The sequence below is a fragment of the Zingiber officinale genome, chromosome 1A (genome assembly GCF_018446385.1).
Source record: "Zingiber officinale cultivar Zhangliang chromosome 1A, Zo_v1.1, whole genome shotgun sequence".
Lineage (NCBI taxonomy): Eukaryota > Viridiplantae > Streptophyta > Magnoliopsida > Zingiberales > Zingiberaceae > Zingiber > Zingiber officinale.
Window position 1 is genome coordinate 396,077 of NC_055987.1, and position 20,369 is coordinate 416,445.

The following is a 20,369-nucleotide window of genomic DNA, read 5'->3' on the forward strand; positions in this document are numbered from 1 at the left end:
TGGAAAGATTCGTGATTCTTGCTCCAGAGAGAAGAGAAAAACAAAATGGCGTTTACAAAATCCTAAAACACTACACTCGATAATCTGCAGCTGGGAGTACTAGTAGAGTATAGCTTGCAAAGGGAAAGAGTACTGATCCACAATTTATCATCTGGGTTCCAGTTCTGAAATGGACACCTCGTTGGGCGACATGGCCACGGATCGAGTGCCGCTCTTCTCCAGCGCACCGACCGGTAAAGCGGAGCTGTCGGATACCGGCACGTCCTTGAAGCTCTTGGCGCCGCAAAACGCAGGCTTGGAAGGAGTTTGGACGGACACCGTTTCAGAGCTCAGCATCAGGTCCACCGTTATCATGCTGGGCCGATCCGATGGATTCTCCTGCACGCACAGCAACCCAATCTGGAGGCATCGGAGCACGTCGCTGCCTCGGTACTCGTCGCCCAGAACTGGGTCTACAATCTCCAACGCAGCTCCTCCACTCCACTTCTCCCACGCCTATTCCGAACAACATAATGCATCCACCCATGAATTAGTGTACACTACTTTATCAGATTAAAAAAACTTCTTCTATACTTACGAAGCTTAGAAGATCTTCTGCGGTCTCAGAATCATAGCTTCCGCTGTTTTTTCTCCCCGTCAAAACCTCCAAAACCAGAACGCCGAAGCTGAACACGTCTGACTTCATCGAGAATTTACCATGCATTGCATACTCCGGTGCCATGTATCCACTAAGTACATAAAAGCCAATTAAGCAAATGATTTTTGTAAGAAAAAAGAAAAAGCAAATTACTCTCTCACAAAGTTCCGATGACTCGGTTGGTGGTGCCTTGAGTCTGGTCGCCGTCGAAGAGTTTGGCTAGGCCGAAATCTGAGATTTTGGGGTTCATCTCTGCATCTAGCAAAATATTGCTGGCTTTCAGATCCCTATGTATGATCTTTATCTGGGACTCTTCGTGGAGGTAAAGCAAGCCTTGAGCGATTCCATTGATGATCTTGTATCTCGTTCCCCAAGGTAATTCCTTACCCCTCGCAGGATCTACGTTGACAGTGTTCGAATGATTAATTTGCAGTGCTGCGACTTGCATTTCATAAGAATGGACAAATTGATGATTACCATAAAGGTATAAATCGAGACTTCGATTAGGAACATATTCGTAGATGAGCATCTTCTCCTCCTCCAAGCAAACTCCGAGAAGTTTCACAAGATTCCGGTGTTGAAGCTTCGCGACCAAAACTAGTTCATTCTTCAGCTCTGCAAGTCCCTGACCCGCATTCAGTAGTTTCTTTACTGCTATTTCCTGTCCATTTGGAAGAAATCCCTGCAAATGATTCGAGCAAAATATGTAATGTAAACACATAACAAAAGATTATAATACCGGCATATGCTTTTGAGTTTAGATATACCTTGTAAACTGCTCCGAATCCGCCTTCGCCCAGTTTGTTATCTTCAGAGAAGAAGGCTGTCGCGACTTGTAGTGTGGAGAGATCGAACAATATCGATTCGACACTCATGATTTTCTCTGCTTCAGTTTCATCTATTGATAGAAGATTAAACGACTTAGAGACATTAAGACACATTATGTAGCTTGATAATTAATTAATTATGCCGTGCGGTGGCTCACATTGGGGTGCCGGCTTCCTCCTCCTCCAGTAGCAAATGCAAATTAAGAAGATGAGAGATATCGCAGTCACCGATGGTATTGCAATCGCTAGAACAGTTCCGGTGACATTCTTTTTCCCTGCAGCTAGCAAATCTCAACATGTCATTTCTTTTTTCATCTAAAATCAAATTGTTAGACATAATTATTTCCTTCCTGTAAAGAATTCTTCAGACGTTTTATTCACTATGAGGAAGTCTTGGTGGTCATCCACGATCAGGAGGTTTAAATTTTACATTACATATTAATTATAATTGGTTTAGTGTCACGTCGCTGGCAAAGACAATGACAGTGCCATGAAATCAGGGGTTCTAATGGGAGACTTTGCTTGACTTTATCGAAAGTCATGAATTTCCAATAGAAAATAGACAAATAGGCAGGATTTCTCATGGCCACTAACCATAGTGGGGCCGAGCACGAGGGCTCACAGAGTCAACAAATTCTTGGACCTATCGTCCCTTGCTAGACGTCAGTAAATAAGTTTGGTAGCAAATTGAATGTACTTCATATCGATAATTAAAGCAGAGCTGAACTTATTTCTCAAGGGAAAAGAAAAATAACCCTATATTATTCCAGAATATCCGAAGTTAGAAATGAATTTCTAATGAACTTAATTTGGGGTAATTAATTAGCAATTCTTATACCTTGTCCGGAGGCGGGGACAGCGAGCGGAGGTGCTGCAGCAGGCGGCGCGGCGGGACTCGTGGCGTTTTCCAGCGGGACCGTGAGCCTCAAGGTGGGTGCGCCCTCGAAGAAGGAATAGATCTCGTACCTCATGGTGCATAATGTTCCGAGGACCCGTCCTCCCAGCATCCCTTCCAGGTACGTCGGAAGCGGGTTGAACAGACCGAACACGCACTGCTGGCACTGAGACGCCGACAAGTACGGCAAACACTGCACCAGCCCGTACACCGTCGGGCTTGCCGCCGTGTAGTTGCTCACCTGACCCGTGGCGAACCGCCTGTCCGACCCGGTTGCGTTGTTGAGGGTCGAATTGAGTAAAAGATTGAGGAGGCGAGTGAAACGTTGTGGACTACTGACGTTGGCGACGTTGTGCATGAAGATTTCCGGGTCGTTGCTGGTGGAGCCGAGGAATTGCTGGTTGGAGAAGCGGAGGAAGCAGAAGTCATACCAGAGGATGGCCCCCCTGTTGAAGGGGCAGAGCTGCTGCGAATCCTGCGACGCCGTGTCGAGGCACCCGCGGCACTCCGTGGCGTTGACGTCGCCGCGACAGAGCGCCAAACCGATCGCGAGGTTGGGGACTTGACCGACGGTGGTGGTGGTGAACCCGGAGGTGGAGGCGTTGAGGGAGAGGGTGGATAGGAGGCGATTGAGGTTGGCTTGGTAGGTACTGTTGTCGGTGAAGTTGCCGGTGGTGCCGCAGATGTTGTACAATAGTTGGCCAGCGATTAGACTCGGACAAGAGAAGAGGAGGAGGAGGAGGAGGAGGAGGAAGTGGCGGTCGGCGGAAGGAGACATAGCGATCTGATCGATATTGCTGATCAGCTTGAGAAAATAATTAAGATTGCAGTGGTATGCCTAAATAAATACTATACTCATAAATAAATAAAAAATAAGGAAAAAAAAAACGAAAAGAGTTGGGGCACTGCCAGGATCCAACGAACCGGTTATCGAACTAGTTCGGATCCTCTGTCCCAAATTATTTCTGTCCCTATATTTTATTATCGATCGGACAATCTAAATTATATTTCAAGAATACATTGTATATCAGAAGAATACTACACACATCTTAAAGATGTCATGATACTTTGAAATATAATCTGGACCGTTTAATTAATAATAAAATATGAAGACAGAAAAAATTCAGGACAGAGGATCCAAACTAATCATCGAACCTAATAATAGTATAAAAAATATTAAGATATAATTTTCTCTGCAGTTGACTCATTCAAGACTTTGTGGACTTGTAGATTTTTTTTCTCCCGTTTTTTTTTTATTTTAATGATATTTCTTTGTGGTGTGGCTACTTTTGTCATGCAGAAAGGTGACTCGTGGACGTAGACGGCACTGCGACCGGACGATTCTCGTCGATTTCGTGGCAAGAACCGACGACTTGTTAACCAGTCAAACTTTGCCTTAGTTTGCATTAATTATAAGACACGTGTCTCGCTCAACTATTTTAACCAAAAAAAAAAAAAAACGATTGCACAATTATGCAAATTAGCCACTAGAAAGTTTAAATAAGACCAACTATTTCAAAATATTTGAATTAATTAGACCTATCTCATTATTTTGATTAATTTTTTTTTTAAAAATGATCATTTAAATTTATAGAACTCATTTGATTTCTTTCTATCAGGCTATAACTTTTTTAAAAATTTTCTTAAAATTAAATATTTATTGAATTACATAGATTTTGTTTTTATTTTCTAAACTTAGAAAAACTATGGTATTTCTCTTTTTCAAAAAACAAATAATAGGTATTTATTTTTTTTTAAAGAAAAGAAAATATCTATGGAATGTGAACAGGTTTATGGAGAGGCTCATTTATTTGATGGCAATTAATTGTTATTGGAAAAAAAAACGAAGACGACATAGTCGATGGCTGACTGGGTCAGAATTGAGGGCTAAAGCTGAGTGTCGTCACTCGTCTGCATGATGCATGCCCAATCGAAGCAAACACAAGTAAGGCAAGGTAAATCTTCCATCATGCTCCATTTATACTCTGTTTACTCTAAAATATAGATAAGAAAGGGAAAGAAATTTATGATAAACAATTATCCTCGGAGAAAGAAAAAATAAGGTAAAAAATTTCATTTCTTTACATACTTATTTACTTAAATAGAGAAAGATGAATACATATAATATAATTTTATAAATAAAAAAGGATATATTCCTTATTTTTTTTAATGCATGATGTAATTTTATAAGTTAAAAAGGATACATGCATCAATTTTTGGTATATGATGTAATTTTGTTAATGAAAAGAAATACATACGTAATTTTTTTTCCATTAGCTACTTTCCGTCTGATTTTGAGGTGAATGACTTTAGTTCCAAAACTATCTACTGATGCCTTGCATTTCCTTTCTCTTTGAAAATTTTAATGAAATAAATGATGAAAATTTTTTCATTGCGGAAACTTTCCATTAGTTTTGCTTTCCGCTCTCACAAATAAACTGACCATAAGTTTAAGATGAATTTGTTGCCGCTGGTAGGGTGTCATGGTTAGACCTTCTAACGATAAATTAGAGATATATAATTTGAGACTTAGGTGTGGCGTATTTTTGAGTTTTTTTCCCTTAATAGGTAGCGAACCTAAGAATGTTATTGTCAGAATAAGCCTCCATGAGCATTTCCTCAATTTACTCGAATCGGTCATCCTAAATTCAACGTTACTTATCATGATTAGTCATTTTTGTTTAAGATGAATCCATTTAATCTAAAAGGTGGATTAGTAAAAAAAATAGGGTGGTAAATGAATCAAATATATTTAGTAAGTTTGGTGCTGAAGTTTATTTATATTAGTTGAATATACACCAGATCAATTAAATGAATAAATTTTAATAATTCATTAAATTAAATAAAAAAATTGAATACATATATGTTTAACTTGTTAATATTCATGAACATAGATTATGAGCTATTTCTGAAGAATATTATGAACAAAGTTTGTGAAATATATTAATCAATAAAATTACTATCAACATGCTACATAAATAAACTTTTAAAATAAAAAAACAAATATATACTATTAAGTTCAATAACTAACTAAATAAGTTTAAAATGTAAAAATTTCAAACAATCAAATAAATTTGAATTAGTGCTCGATAATATTTAAACGTATCAAATTCAATGTGGTACCGTTACATTAGCCGCCCTCTCACAACTGCCCCACGTCATTAAGAGAGAGTTCAATAAAAATCCAAATTAGTAAATGCATGAGCAGGGGTCTATAGAGATGATGAAATCTTCTGTCTAGTTTTGACTCTCTGACCACTACAGTTATTATCCCATATATTTACTAACTGAGTCCGTCCTGGAAGCCATAAACATATCAAATTCAAACTAAATTTGAGCTTGACTTAAGCTTATAAAGAGAAATTAAATTAGGTTTAAATAATTATTTTAGCGATTTGATCTATTTAAAGTTTGATTTAGCTTGAGTTGTTTATCGCCATGATGAAAAGGCTATTTGGAGTGGAGTTGACGAGGACGATGATGTTGATATTGAACAGAAAGGGGGAAAGATCGACCTTGGGTTACGTTAGATTGAAGGTAGTGGAAATGATTAAGGTGGGGTGGGGGAGCAATCAATAATAATTTGGTGATTGAACTCGTTCTTCTCAATGAGTTTCTCTTTCTCTTTACCAGGCAAATGAGTTCCTCTCTCTTAGCTTCTTCATCTTTTCTTTCTCTTTTCACTTTTCTCGTCTCCTTTTCTTCTGAATTTGCCATCAATGTAATCCGTTAATATAAAATTATATTACAAATTAAACAATGCATGCGATTGAATTGGCTGATGAAAAATGTTAGATTTGATTTCTACAGATCCAGATACAGCTAATTTGAACTCGACAAGCAGGATCGGATTCCAGAATTAGAATTGAGGAGACTTGAACTTAATATAGAGGATGATCGATGATTGTTCCTAGAAGAGGAAATTAAAAGAATTTCACTAATTTTAGTGATACAATTAACTTCATGATTTGAGCCCACAAAGTAACTGACAATATCTAGTTTAAACGTCTATATAAGGACGTCAAATACCCAATGAGATATTTGTACTCACAAAAAATTAATCCCAAAATTTGTATTTACTAGCTAATGTATTAATACATGATAAAAGATGAAATCGTCACCTTAACGGTCACTCTATGATAGCACCATACTTCCTATAAGGGAGTAAATCACAAGGGTTTCGCTCAATAATAGTAGTGCATGCAAGATGGGTAAGACAATCAGCGGGGCATTCCACACTTATTGAAAATTGACCTAGATTTATCTATGGTAACACCCCTTCACGAACTATCTGTGTTAACCCATGACTCGTGGAGGTTAAAACCAACTAGCTAGTGTCTTCAGGATGAGTAAAAACTGATTAAATCGGATAAATCGACTAAATTAATCGAATTTAAAATTTGGTTAAGCTAATTTAATATTTTAAATTTTTATAAAAAAATCGATTTCTTCACAAAAGCCCAAAGATTGTTTAAATAACCTGTTAGAAAATTAGAAGTATTTACAAACTTATGCTAATTTTTGTTATTACAAATTTGTTGGAAAAAATTACTTCCTAACATATGATTTTCAAAATCTTCTAATTTCTTTTCCGTCTCTCCCATGCAAGAGGAGTTGCATTGGAAGAGCCTCGTCAATTGCTACAAAGATCCTGCCTCTCTTCCGGATCCGCCTCTTCAAAACTATTTTTTGGGCTGGGCTACAGCCCAAGACAGCCCATATATAGAGTTGTCTCAATGACAAGTTGCACATATTACTTGACATTATTAAACAAAGTTCAGTTTTTTAATGGACTACAAGGTCTTTGCTTGGGATAAGGTTGAATTTAGTCGATTCAATCATTATTTGATGGATGGATAAGTTCACTAAAATAACTAATGAATTGACTATTTAAAAGAGTTACCGACGAAGAAAGTACTATTAGCTTAGTTTGGTTTTTTCTTTTAAATATTTTTGGGATATGGCAAATCTAGAGACATAGATTTTATTATACATGAAGAAACACTCATGAACAGAAGATCAATAATAAGCTTTATTTAGATAATTTTCTATCTCTGCAGTTGACCAATTCAAGACTTATGGAATTCTAGAATTTTCTCCCCTTTATTTACTTTAATGGCAATCTTGGTGGGCTCCTGGCTCCTTCTCTTCGAAGGTAACTCGTGGACGCAACCAGGCACCGCAACCGGACGATTTCTTGCCATTAAAGAGGACCACTTCTGCATGTGCATTAATAATAATTATAAGAGCTTGTCCAATAATAGCCTACAACTATTTTAACAAAAAATAATTAGTATTTATTTACCAAAAATAAGGGTAAATATCCGGTAAATAATTTCCTATATAAATAATATTAATTGATTTTATCATGAAAATATAAACATAAATTTTATAACGGTGTACATGAGCCATAAATGATCTTCTTTTTTCACATCATTTCAAATTTAAAATAATCTCTAAAAAAATAATTAAATCTCTAATACTAACAACATCCACATCAATTATTCTATTCAAAAATTTTATCCTAAAATTTAGATAGGGTAGTTAAAAAACTTTTACATCAACTACCCTATTCATTTCCTAAATTTAGATTTGATGAATAATGATTCTCTAAATTTAGGGAATGAAATCTCTAACCTAAAAATAAAATAATATTTCTTTTTAATTTCACTCCTTCCACTCTACTCATTACATAAATATAATAATAAAAAAAATAGAAGAAAGAGAAAAAAATAATAAAAAAATTAAGGATGATAAAAATTTTAGAATAATTAATATAGTGTATAATGAAAATTGATTGTCTAAATAATGGGTGTTATTTTTCTAAATTTTAGATATAGTAATTATGTGTATGTTGTAGTATTATTATACGAAATTAATTACTGGTAGTTTAAAATTAATTTCTAATGGCTACGATCGTACGGTTACAAGTTTCTTACCTTTTCCTCCTTGTCAGGGGGAGGGGACGGCAGGCGGAGGTGGCGGAGGCGGCGGAGGAGGCGGAGTGCCGTTTTCCAGCGGGACTGTGAGTTTAACCTTGGGCGAGCCCTCGAAGAAGGAATAGATCTCGTACCTCATGGTGCATGTCACGCCGAGGACCCTTCCCCCCTGCCTCCCCTGTAGGAACGACGGCAGCGGGTCGTACAGACCGCGCACGCACTGCCGGCATTGAGACTCCGACAAGCTTGGTAAGCACTGCACCAGCCCGTACACCGTCGGGTTCTCCTCCGTGAATTTTCTCACCACGCCCGTCGCGAACCGTTTGTCCGATCTGGCTGCTCTGTCGAGGGTCGCGTTGAGTAAAAGATTGAGGAGGCGATCGAAGCGTTGTGGGTTGCTGACGTAGGCGGTGTTGCCCAAGAGGAGTTCCGGGTCGTTGCTGGTGGAGCCGAGGAATTCCACGTTGGAGAAGCGGAGGAAGCAGAAGTCATACCAGACCATGGACGCCCTGTTGAAGGGGCAGACCTGCTGCGCGTCCTGCGTCGCGGTGTTCAGGCACGCGCGGCACTCGGTGGTCTTGACGTCGCCGCGGCAGAGCGCCAGGCCGATCACGAGGTCGGGAATTTGGCCGAAGGTGGTGGTGGCGAACCCGGAGGTGGAGCCGTTGTGGGAGAGGTAGGATAGGACGCGATGGAGGTTGGTTTGGTAGGTGCTGTTAGCGGTGAAATTGCCGGTGGTGCCGCAGACGTTGTACAACAGTTGGCCGGCGATGAGACTCGGAGAAGAGAAGAGGAGGAAGAAGAAGAGGAAGTGGTAGGCTGAAGGAGTCATTGTCATTGATATCGCTGAGAAGATAAGTGCTACGTAGCAAGAGGAAGTGGTGGTGGTATACCCTTTTGGCTTTTGTATATACATATAGCATGCCACTTTCTAGATGAAAACAATAATAATCATTTAGACCTTTAATCATTCTAGATGATAACAATGAAACTAAGTAAGTGAAAGAAAATAAGGCTTGAATTACGCTATTAAATTGACGACTTTTGATACACTATAGTTTTGAATGGACTAAGTTTAGAAGATATATTTTTCATGACATTATTTCAACGGTAAATTAGAGAAAAATTCTCAATCACATGTTAATTTTGCATACAATTCTCATGTCGAAAAAACTTTGTTTCCACTCCCTGCATGCAAAATATTATTTGTTTCAACTCCCTCATGCAAATATTATTACCTAAATTGTCCCTCAGATTTTTTAAGTACAAAAAGTCCAAAAACGAGTATAATTCTTCTTAAAGTCAGCACTTTATATTAAAATCGAGTATATTTTATATCAAAATTGTCCCTCTTATTTTTTAGGTATAAAAAGTCTAAAAACAAGTATAATTCTTAAATTCAGCACTTTACACTAGAATCCAACACTCTATACTAGGATCGAGTATATTTTCTATCGAAATTAATTCTCATATTTTTCGGTACAAATTGTCTAAAAATGAATATAATTCCTATTAAATTCAGCACATTAAACAAAAATTGAGTATATTTTGAGGTGAAAAAAAAATCGTACTCAATTTGATAGAAAATATACTACATTCTAAGTTAATATACTTAATTTAAGAGGATTTATACTGATTTTTAGACTTTTTTACCTAAAAATATCATGGACAATTAGATAAATATGTTTGACTGGGGAGTGAAAATAAAGATTTTCATGGATGGAGACTGCATGCAAAGATTTGTTTGTCAATAGGGACTACATGTAAAATTACCCTTATTTCAATCAGTTAAGTTGTTTCACCAAATTATTTGATAAAATTTGTAGGAGGATTCACAATTTTTAGAACAGAGAATTAGAATTGGGCACTTGTTGATGCTAGAGGTATAATTTGGATAATTAATTACACCTAAACAATCTGTGTGGAATGTGAACAGATGTATGATTAACTGAGAGCAGAAAGAAATGGTGGCTCATTTAATTGATGACAGTTAATTGTTAGTGGGAAAATGAAGATGACATGATGATGGCTTAGAATGAATGGCCGGCAAAAGTTGACTAGTGCCCAAGTGTAATGCAACTGGCGGCGTCCCATATTCAAGTCAACACAGGCAAATCTTCCATCATATACCAAAAAGTCTACTTGAAGCTGTTTTCCAAATTAAATGCTTTGTAAGAATACTTTTCTTCAAAAATACATTTCATCCTCTTCCACATGAAAATGAAATGGATCTAAGATACATTTCAGTAATCTTTTCTCCTGAGAAATCAGTAAAATATCCTTCCCCCACTTTGAACCCTTCCTCCGCAGCAAGTCTCTGGACTTTACTTTGTACTTGATCAGCCCCTGTGATGCTCGGATCGAGCAGATTGCATGCGACTTCAATGCAGCCTGCAGCATGAGATAGGGCCATAGCTTGCACCGATTTTAGCCCACCTCCTCGTTCCCTTACCTTGCTCGCAATTCTCCGAACAGAGTCGATATCAGTGCACCAGACTGGGACATTGTAGTTGTCGACCCAACGTGTAGCTCCTACGACCACAATGCCTTTGGATGGTGGAGGCTGAAGGGGACCAACATCAGGCCGCAGCTCCAAAATCTCTGTTTTCAGCGAGCCTGTCCATTGATTTCCAGCCGAGTTGGGTTTGAAATAGCCAAATTTTCTTCTTATCGAATCAAGAGTTCTTCCTCCTTCATGGCATGCTCCATATAGATAGATTGGGGCTGCATTGCATTGCACAAGAGTTACAAAACCAACAGCATGATGAATGAAAGTTTGTAAGTTAACATAAGAAGCAACAGGAACCTTGGAGTTTCTTGCCAATGTCACATGCCACTGATTTTGCAATTTCAGCCACTTGGGGAAGCGTAGCTTGGGCCAAGGGATGGAAGCAGATGTGGTCTACGACTCCAAGACGAGGATGACTTCCATAATGCAATTCGAGATCGATAGCTTCGAAGGCTGCTTTAACCATGTCAAACACCGCAGTCCTTAATGGACTTGCATCTGAGTGGGAGAGGGGTGAAACAATTGTGTAGCCAACTCGATTGTAAACTTCATCCTTGAATTTGTTGATGAGAACGACTTCTGGATGTGCTTTGGCAGCATGCTCAATCAATTCCAGGGCATGAACATTTCGGCTTTCAGAGATGTAGAGCTTGCAGCAAGCGAGCATAGTTTTTAGCATCTTGGTTTTGTTGTCCCCTTTGCTTGCAGATAGTTAGGGAGAGAGTTAGTCGAAAATAGTGGGAAGCAATCCCTAAATATTTGGGTTATGAACCAATTGTTTTTCCCCTTCTTCTAGAAGGCATCATTAGGAAAAGAAAAACTAACTTGATCGGAGCGCAGTTCCAATGGACGTTCTTCTGCCGGCTTCATCGCCTCATCGTGAATCGATATGGCCGAGAGGAAGAAGAGGAAGCAATTGCGAGTGAGTGGCTAAGATACGCCCATATATATCGATTCATTCGATTGACCTTAACGCCGTCGATTAAAATCAAATCAACGGTTGATGGTCTAGTGACGCCATAATCTCGACAAAGATCCACAGAGTATCCATTCATCATGATATGAATAAAGAAATTGAAGAATCTTGTTCGTTTGTTTTCCAAAGAAAAAAAAAACACTTTTTTCTCCATTGTGCTCTCTCAAGGTTGGTTGTGAAGGAAGGCCTCTCTTACATTCGGCTACGATTTAGAATCGACCATTTGATGATTCAACGATTCTAAGAATATGCTATCTATCACAGTCTGATTATGATTTAGAATGATTCAAAATTATAATTTTTTATCGTATAAAATATTTAAAAATTCGGCTACGATTTAGAATTGACCATTTGATGATTCAACGATTCTAAGAATATGAATTTGCGGGATTCTTTGATCCGCAAATTGTAGATTAGAGAATGATCTATTACTTGTGATTGATAGATTATGATGGACCCCCTCTGTTTAAATGGTGTGATCCATTGAAATAGATCAATCCACAAAATGGACTATCCTTTGGTCCGTAAATTATGGACTAGAGGATCTATGCTCAATATGAACTCATCTTAACTTATAAGACGATTATTGTTTACAATTCGAAACCATTGATTACAGTTCAAAACTATCTCTCAGAGTTTGATTATGATTTAGGACGATTCACAATTATAATTTTTTATTGTATAAAATATTTAAAAATTATATATATTTTTTCAAAAAAGACTTGTATTTATTTAAATTGTCTATATATCCCTTAGCTTTACAGCATAAGAGAATAAAAAAAAATGGATACGTCACTTTAACGGTCCCCTAGAATCGGTTCACAAGTATAAAGAGAAGTAAATTCTAGTAAAGAGATAGGAGACGTATGATGGGATGAATTTTATGTCATGAATTCTTATAAGATTCAACCCTAATTGTTATATCAGAAATATCATGTGTTCGCATGCCTTGGGATAAGTATAAGAGAATAAAGCTCACATAGTTCATTGTCTTATGAAGTGATACTTTTAGTTTTTGTTCTCATAGTATTAGAAAATTTGTAGAAATTCGAATTGCATGAGGAGAAGCACCACTTTTAAAAATTCATTCTTATATTCATAAGATATGTTATAAGAAAAATATTAAAACATCGAGGGGAAGATTGAGAATAAGAAACGTACAGAAGATAAAGTCTTTTTTTAGGAAATTGAAAATAAAATTTCTTCCTTATCAAAGGAGAGATGTAACCTCCATTTTATAAGAATGAGATTATTATTTTATCTTCATCAACCACTCAAATATTAGTTATATCATAGTCAAATAATATTCTTCAGATGAGTTTATAAGTAGTTTACACATGAGGTATTATCACCATGAGGTCTGGAGTTCGAATCTTGGTAAAGTCGAGGTAAATGCCTCCCTTATATGTTAGTTGCTCATGATTTCGTATATAAGGAGTGATTGTGATTGTCTTTTATCTTTTGACACACAAAGTGACAATCGGCTTCAATGTGATTGGTTCACTTATGAAAAAATAGATTTGAAGCAATGTGCATGTTTGATTGATTGCCTCAATATAGTTTAATATGACTTTGATCCTAGCTCTTCAACTAAAGCATTTAACAAGACTATTTCACTTGTTACAATTGTTATAGTCCTATATTTTACCTCTACACTTGATTTTGATATAACTGATTGTTTTTTTTTACTTTTCTAATTTATTAGATTTCCTCCAATAAACATGCAATATCCTATAGTTCATTTTCTATCTTGAGTGTCTCCAGTCCCGTCTACATCACAATAGCCGACAATCTCTAAGTTTTTGTTGTTCTTCATGCATATTCCTCTTCCTAAAGATCCTTAGAGATATCTGAGGATCATTTTAGTGGTCTTCCAATGGCTCATCTTAGGTGTGTGCATATGCTGGCTGATTTGGCCAACTGCATATGCAATATCTAGTTTGGTAATAATCAGGTAGGTGAGTCTATATGTCAACGAAAGACTCATCCTTATCCTTTTCTTCATCATACATAGATAATGGACTATTGGCAGGCTATGCTCCTAGCTTACCTGTCTCTTGTAAAAGGTTAAGAATATATTTTCTTTGGAATTGAACTAGCCCTTTAAGAGAATAGGCTAATTCTATACCTAGAAAATACTTTAATTTTCCTAAATCTTTAATTTCAAATTTAGACATTCAAAAATTTTTAGCTCAGTTAATGAAGTTTATGCTACTATATATATATATATAGAGAGAGAGAGATCATTAGTTTTAATAAAAAAGAGAAAAGTCACTGATCCGGTGGTCAAGGCAGGGGACCCCATTACGAGGGGTCCACGCCACGTGGAGGTCAAAGGGCCAGGGGGGCCCGTCGGAAAAGGCCGAGCTGATCGGACTCATGAGGAAAGGGTAGGCCGATCGGCCGGCTAATTAACATCTGATAGTAAAAGGTGCCCTGATTAGGGTCGGGGTTCCGACGCTCAGTTTAAACAATAGTTAAGAGCCGAGCGGAAGGCCTAAGAGAAGGCGGGACGTGAGGGGTGCGCCGCCCGGCCGGCTCAGGGAATGAGGACCGTCCGGACGACGTTCTTCGTCCAACCGGCCGGACGAACGTCCTGGCCGGTGGTGGGTAAATAGGGACAGGAACATCTTCTGACAGCCGTCAAGTCGTATGGTTAGGCCATACTCCTAATCTGACAACTGGGTGTCCTGTTGTCCCATCGAAGGCGCGATGTGACTGTAGCAGTATGGCGTCAGGTAAGCTTTCTGACAGACACACACCTAGGTATGAGCTGCGAACACGCACACGCCTCGGTGGGCGTGTAGGAGCTCTTCCACCACTCTATATAAAGAGCCGCAGACTTCGCCGGAGGTACGCGTGAGACACCTTTGGAGCTACTTTTTCCACCACTTGCTTGCCTGACTTGAGCGTCGGAGGGTTGCAGCCGGGAACCCCTTCCCGGCCCGACTTCTGTGCAGGTTCGCCGGAGCTTCGTGCCTCCAGTCGAAGATCCACGTCAGCAATCGGAGAGCGCCTCGTGCCCAGCGTCCGCTGATTCAGCGTTCAGATAGGATCAGTCACTATTGCATTTTTTGAAATTGAGACTAATAAGTGTAGAACTTAATTTAGCTTGTAAATTGTTGCAACCAATAGATAACCTTTCTTAGTCAATAAATCTTTCCTTCCTCTCTTGAATGGGTCCTTTGAGATAATTGCATATATATTTCTTCTTCCAACTTCCCCTATAGAAAAGCGTTTTTGAATTCCATTTGATACATTGATCATTTGTTGATGAATGCTAATGATAAAAGGACTCTTACTGTGTTCATTTTAAGTACGAGAGCAAATGTTCCATATAATCAATATCGTAAATTTGAATGTATCCTTTGGCCACTAGTTGATCTTTAAAACAATCTATTGAACCATCACTCTTATGTTTGACTTTGTACATGCATTTATACCCTACTGCCTTTTTGCCCTCGGGTAAGATTGTAATTTCCGTTCTATTTTTTATAAGAGCATCTAGTTTTTCTTGCATTACCTTTTTCCATTCTAGATGTTCATTTGCTTCATTAAAATTCTTGGGGTTCTTGTTGAAACATCCCAGACGTCTCATTCATGACATAACACACAATAAATGCAAGATATATGCGGAAGACTTTATTAAAATATTTAGAAAGTATCCTTGTCTCATACTATGAAATAACTTGCATAAAATTTAACTCAAATATTGGTATGTACTCATAAATCAAATCTAGAACCTTGCTATCAAGTTTTTAACAAAACATATGACACGAAAAAAAAGAATGTGATTTCATAACATGCTTCTTGCGGTCCTCAGACATCGTGTCATGCTTTCCTCTCGCCTCCTCGACTACTTTACCTCATAGCCATCCATCATTTCATTAATTGCAACTTACTCACTTGTATCATCCAAGCATGATGAGCCTAACGAACCAACAAACATATTCATATATTAGCAAAAACATAATGTAATCATAAAAATAACATGCATAGGACGTGAATGAAACACAAGAATAAATGACAGTGTTTATGATGCAAATGTGATGATCCAGATATATCTTAGGAATATGAGAGGAATTAGGAAAGGAGAGAGAGACATTTTGGGGAATTCACTGTTAGGGCTTGTTAGAGGAGGAGGGCTTCTTCTTCGCTTTTTCCACTGCCACTAGCAAAGCCATGCACGCCGCCACGTTTGCCTCCTTGTCGACGCCAGTCGCCACTCCCCTCCTCATCATGCACGCCGCTGCCACTCCACTTCCACCTTCCTTCGGCCATCCACTAAGGCAGCAGTCGGAGTCGTACATGTCGAGGAGCATCACGACATTATTTTAGGTCCCTTGGCGACCAGCTAGAGAGGGATGAATAACCTACACAAAAATAAACGCAATCTTTTGTTGGATTGTGAAAGCGCTAGAGAGGGGGGGTGAATAGTGATCGAAAATTCGAAGTTGAGTACGCAGCGGAAAAATGAAAATCACAACACTAATAAGAGTTAGTTTTACTTGGTTCGGAACTTTCGTCGACTCCTACTCCAAGGCTCACACTCATTGAGTACTTTCATTGGGCAATCACTAATAATTTACAAATCGATTACAACAGAAGGTACAGGAACTATTAAATCGAAATACCAGCAACAATAAGAAAAAAACTTGAAGGACAAGTTGTCGGAGTAGCTTCGCAGCGTCGCAGGGGCAGAGCGCAACAGAGTAGTTGTAGAAGGAGTTGTTGTTCTGATGCTCTGTGGATGCCTTCTTTTATAGGCATGCTCCGGACGCCCGGATCCCTTCCGGACGCTTGGACCGTGACGTAGGTTCGGCCAATTAGCGTGCTCCAAATTTGCAATGAGATAAATTTTACCTTCCGGGCGCCCGGACCACCATTTTCCAGAAATTCCTTTTTCTGCAAGAAAATGTTAGTCCAAGGCAAAATAAAAATTAAACTACCATGCAAAACAAAAGTTAGCAGAAATATAATAAAATAGAATAGTAATTAGATTTCGTCTCCTTAAGACCGGAATCTAGTCACGATCACAACTTAGATTTCCGAAATGGATCTAAGTTGGATCGACGCCTAAGTTCCCTAACTGGGAACACGCCCTCACAAGTCACTCCCCTCTAGTGACTTACCTTAACTTACCTGCCAAACATCTGGTCAGCCCGTCGACCCGTCTGGACTTCGTGCCAGCTATCAGGTCAGCCCGTCGACCTAGCTAGACTTCGTGCCAGACATCCGGTCAGCCCGTCGACTAGTCTGGACTTCGTGCCAGCTATCAGGTCAGCCCATCGACCTAGCTGGGCTTCTCCTATATATACACTTCGTCAAAGTGTTAGGTCATAATGAAACTAACTTAACTTACTTTATCATTCATCAAAACCTGAGTTAGACCATCAGTGCTAACCGCACCAATAATCTCCTCATTTTTGATGCAATGATAACCTGGATTAAGTTATTGAAAATTATGCAAACACATAAGTAATTATAAAAAACGATATGGTTTTTAACTTAACCTTGTTTTATGTTTGGTATTTTGTTTCTAACTAACTTAAATCACCTAACCCTCCCCCCTTGACATTCATAAAAAAAATGACAAGCATATGTAGTTTTCAGGTTGACAATATAAAATAAGTTAGAAAATAAGTTAACTTCGAAAATAAAATTTAACAATAGAGAATTCTGATAAAATTTTCAGGTTGACCTGGAGGAGGAAAATTTTGAAAAAGTTATTTAAAAAATCAGAAATAGTTTTCAACCTCCTTTAACTTTTTCAAATTAGCTAAGTTTTTTAAAAAATAGCTAAATTTTTTTATCAAAAATACTAAGGCAAAAATCTACTAACTTTGCAAATTTAAATAAGTTTGCAAAATTGAGTTAATTTTAGAGCACCTTTCAAAAATAAGTTTTGTAAAATACAAATGTTCAAACATAAGATTGTAAAATTAAAGCATTAAAATATTTATCAAAAACAAGTTTATAAAATCCAAGTTTAAAAAAAAAGTTTGCAAAATTAAAGTAATTTTTCAAAACATTTATCAAAAACAAGTTTTATAAAATTCAATTTCCAAAAATAGGTTTATGAAAGCCATTTTCAAAAATAAATTTATGAAAGACAATTTTAAAAAATAAAATAAAATTTGTAAAATTAAAGCAATTTTAAAAATAATTTTGCTAAAGTATTTTTAAGGAAATGAAAAATACTTTTCAAAAGTAATTTTGTAAAAATATTTTCAAAGAAGAGAAAATGATAAGTATGCAAACAATTAATCCTCCCCTGGACCTAACTTTAAAAAAACTAACTGTCTAACTATTAGTTACTAACTATCAGAGGATAGCAGCTTTCACTTGGTTAGTCAGATTAAGTTAATTGTATTCAGTTAGTGTTTGACTAAGCTAAAATACTTAATCTGATTAATATTTGTTTAGTTTTTAACCCTCATACTTATGTCGATGCACTGATATAAAAATCTTTAAGTCCAGATAATTTGCCTATACATCTCACCCCTTTCTAAGTTCAGAAATACACAAACAAGTTAGCCCTAATGTGTGGGTGAGATACTCAAACCTTATATCTATAGAAGTATGTTTTCTAAGTGATTGATCTATTCTAGGCTAAAACTGATTTTTGAAAATTCTAAAAATAAGGAATTTTGAAAAATGTATAAAAAGTTTTATCCTAGAATTTTAAAGATAATTTTTGAAAATAATTTTACAATTTAAGAATCCTAGTCTATTCATGACAAGGCAATATATGAAGTAAAAGTCAATATAACTCAAAATATACTATAGTCATGATGAAAATACAATAACATCTCTACCTCATATTTAATTCCTTTTGCATGAAGAAATATTTCAAGCTCTTGTAGTCAGTAAAAATCTCATAGCGTTCGCTATAAAGATAGTGCCTCTAAATTTTTAAGGCGAATACAATTGCTGCTAATTCGAGGTCATGCATAGGATAGTTTCGCTCATGCGCCTTCAGTTGACTAGAGGCATAAGCAATTACTTTTTCATCCTGCATCAACACAGCTCCTAAACCATTCTTGGAGACATCTCTATACACTACAAACCGTCCAATACCCTCTAAGATTGCTAGAACAGGCGCAGTCATCAGTCTTTCCTTCAGTTCTTCAAAGCTCTTCTCACATTTTTTAGACCATTTAAACTTTACCCCTTTCTTGGTCAGAGATGTCAATGGCAAAGCAATCCAGGAAAAGTTCTGAATGAACCTCCGATAATATCCTACCAATCCCAAAAAACTTTGGATTTCAATGGCTTTCTTTGGGGTAACCCAATTCTGAATCACTTCTAATTTCGATGGATCCACTTCAATACCTTTCTTTGAAACAATGTGACCTAAAATTGTAATTTGATCCATCCAGAAATCACATTTGCTAAACTTCGCATATAGGTGCCTATATTTCAGAATCTACAAAACAGTAGTCCGGTGTTGATGATGCCCTTCTTGACTGCGAGAGTAGATCAATATGTCATTAATGAAGACAATGACAAATTAACCTAGAAACGGTTGAAAAATATGATTTATCAAGTCCATAAATGCTACTGGTGCATTGGTTAACCCAAATAGCATAATAAGGAACTCATAGTGATCATAATGAATTCTGAAAGTAGTCTTATGGACATCCTTCATTTTCAACTAGTGGTAACCCAATCTTAAATCGACTTTAGTAAATATTTCCGCTCCTTGCAATTGGTCAAATTGGTCATTAATTCTTGGCAGTGAGTGTTTGTTCTTGACTATAACCCGGTTTAACTCTTAGTAATCGATGCATAAGCGCATCGATCCATCCTTCTTGTGAACAAATAATACCGGTGCTTCCCACGGTGACACACTCAGTACGATAAAGCCTTTGTCAAGAGTTCTTGCAGTTGCTCTTTTAATTCCTTCATTTCCGTAGGTGCTAACCTGTACGGTGCTTTAGACTTCACAGTGATTCCTGTCACTATTTCAATCCCAAACTCCACCTCCCTCACTAGAGGTAGTCTCGCAATGTCATCTAGAAATACTTCAGGAAAATCCGGAGTCACTTCTACTTCTCCTAAACTCGATCGAAACACTTTTGAATCTATGGAGATACTTGTTAGAAAACTCTCACATCCTATACTCATTGTACGCTGGGCTTTACACATGGTGATAACATAAGGTAAGTTTGGTTTTGGTGCAGCATAGAAAACAAAGGATTTATCACTTGACAATTCCAACTTGACGGTTCATCGTTTACGATCGATGGTGGCCTTGTGATGGGACAACAAATCCATCTAAAAAATTACATCAAAGTCGGTCATGTCTAGAACAATAAAATCACCATACCTAGTATGATTTTTTCATTAGGATCCTACAATTCTTTATCATACTATTGCTCTTCAACTTTTCCCGAGAAGATAAAGAAATACTATATCCCATAATTAATCTATAAGGAGAAATGCCTAGTTTTGAAATAAAAGTCACATATATAAAAGAATGTGTAGCTCCAAAGTCTAACAATGCATGAGCATACAAGTCGGCAATAAGCCATGATGCCTGACCCCGATCATGATTCTTTTTTATTTATTTATTTATTTATT

General features: G+C 37.4%; 3 protein-coding genes across 7 annotated transcripts; all 3 read right to left on the bottom strand.

The window, feature by feature from the left end:
• LOC122014365 (putative receptor-like protein kinase At4g00960) lies at positions 1 to 3,188 on the bottom strand. Of its 4 annotated transcripts, none has more exons than XM_042570606.1 (7): positions 2,303 to 3,187; positions 1,623 to 1,739; positions 1,405 to 1,535; positions 1,115 to 1,319; positions 799 to 1,036; positions 578 to 728; positions 1 to 495 (listed from the first exon to the last, which is right to left on the bottom strand). In XM_042570606.1, the coding sequence occupies exons 1-7, from the start codon at positions 3,135 to 3,137 to the stop codon at positions 148 to 150; spliced, it is 2,025 nt and encodes a 674-aa protein (XP_042426540.1). In that variant the 5' UTR covers positions 3,138 to 3,187; the 3' UTR covers positions 1 to 147. The 4 variants fall into 4 exon arrangements, with proteins under 4 accessions (XP_042426540.1, XP_042426532.1, XP_042426524.1 ...); XM_042570598.1 differs by having other exon boundaries at positions 1,623 to 1,745; XM_042570590.1 differs by having other exon boundaries at positions 799 to 1,319; positions 2,303 to 3,188.
• Positions 3,189 to 7,318: 4,130 nt separating this feature from the next.
• LOC122014413 (cysteine-rich repeat secretory protein 38-like) lies at positions 7,319 to 9,197 on the bottom strand. The gene is made up of 2 exons (XM_042570645.1): positions 8,299 to 9,197; positions 7,319 to 7,578 (listed from the first exon to the last, which is right to left on the bottom strand). Exon 1 carries the CDS (start codon positions 9,134 to 9,136, stop codon positions 8,312 to 8,314), a length of 825 nt encoding a protein of 274 aa, XP_042426579.1. The 5' UTR covers positions 9,137 to 9,197; the 3' UTR covers positions 7,319 to 7,578; positions 8,299 to 8,311.
• A 1,252-nt stretch (positions 9,198 to 10,449) lies between these two features.
• On the bottom strand, positions 10,450 to 11,721 carry LOC122014396 (glutamate formimidoyltransferase-like). 2 transcript variants are annotated; one of them, XM_042570634.1, is made up of 3 exons: positions 11,633 to 11,721; positions 11,105 to 11,503; positions 10,450 to 11,022 (listed from the first exon to the last, which is right to left on the bottom strand). In XM_042570634.1, the coding sequence occupies exons 2-3, from the start codon at positions 11,484 to 11,486 to the stop codon at positions 10,499 to 10,501; spliced, it is 906 nt and encodes a 301-aa protein (XP_042426568.1). In that variant the 5' UTR covers positions 11,487 to 11,503; positions 11,633 to 11,721; the 3' UTR covers positions 10,450 to 10,498. The 2 variants fall into 2 exon arrangements, with proteins under 2 accessions (XP_042426568.1, XP_042426563.1); XM_042570629.1 differs by having other exon boundaries at positions 11,105 to 11,508; positions 11,633 to 11,715.
• Between the last annotated feature and the right edge of the window lie 8,648 nt (positions 11,722 to 20,369).

What these genes read in the sequence shown, in the direction of transcription:
- LOC122014365 (XM_042570584.1), bottom strand. Translation starts at nt 3,137, where the DNA reads ATGTCTCCTTCCGCCGACCGCCACTTCCTCCTCCTCCTCCTCCTCCTC. An exon ending in TGTCCCCGCCTCCGGACAAG is followed by an intron (nt 1,746 to 2,302) that starts GTATAAGAATTG and finishes GAGATTTGCTAG; the next exon opens with CTGCAGGGAAAAAGAATGTC. An exon ending in GATTCGGAGCAGTTTACAAG is followed by an intron (nt 1,320 to 1,404) that starts GTATATCTAAAC and finishes AATCATTTGCAG; the next exon opens with GGATTTCTTCCAAATGGACA.
- LOC122014413 (XM_042570645.1), bottom strand. Translation starts at nt 9,136, where the DNA reads ATGACAATGACTCCTTCAGCCTACCACTTCCTCTTCTTCTTCCTCCTC.
- LOC122014396 (XM_042570634.1), bottom strand. Translation starts at nt 11,486, where the DNA reads ATGCTAAAAACTATGCTCGCTTGCTGCAAGCTCTACATCTCTGAAAGC. An exon ending in CATTGGCAAGAAACTCCAAG is followed by an intron (nt 11,023 to 11,104) that starts GTTCCTGTTGCT and finishes AATGCAATGCAG; the next exon opens with CCCCAATCTATCTATATGGA.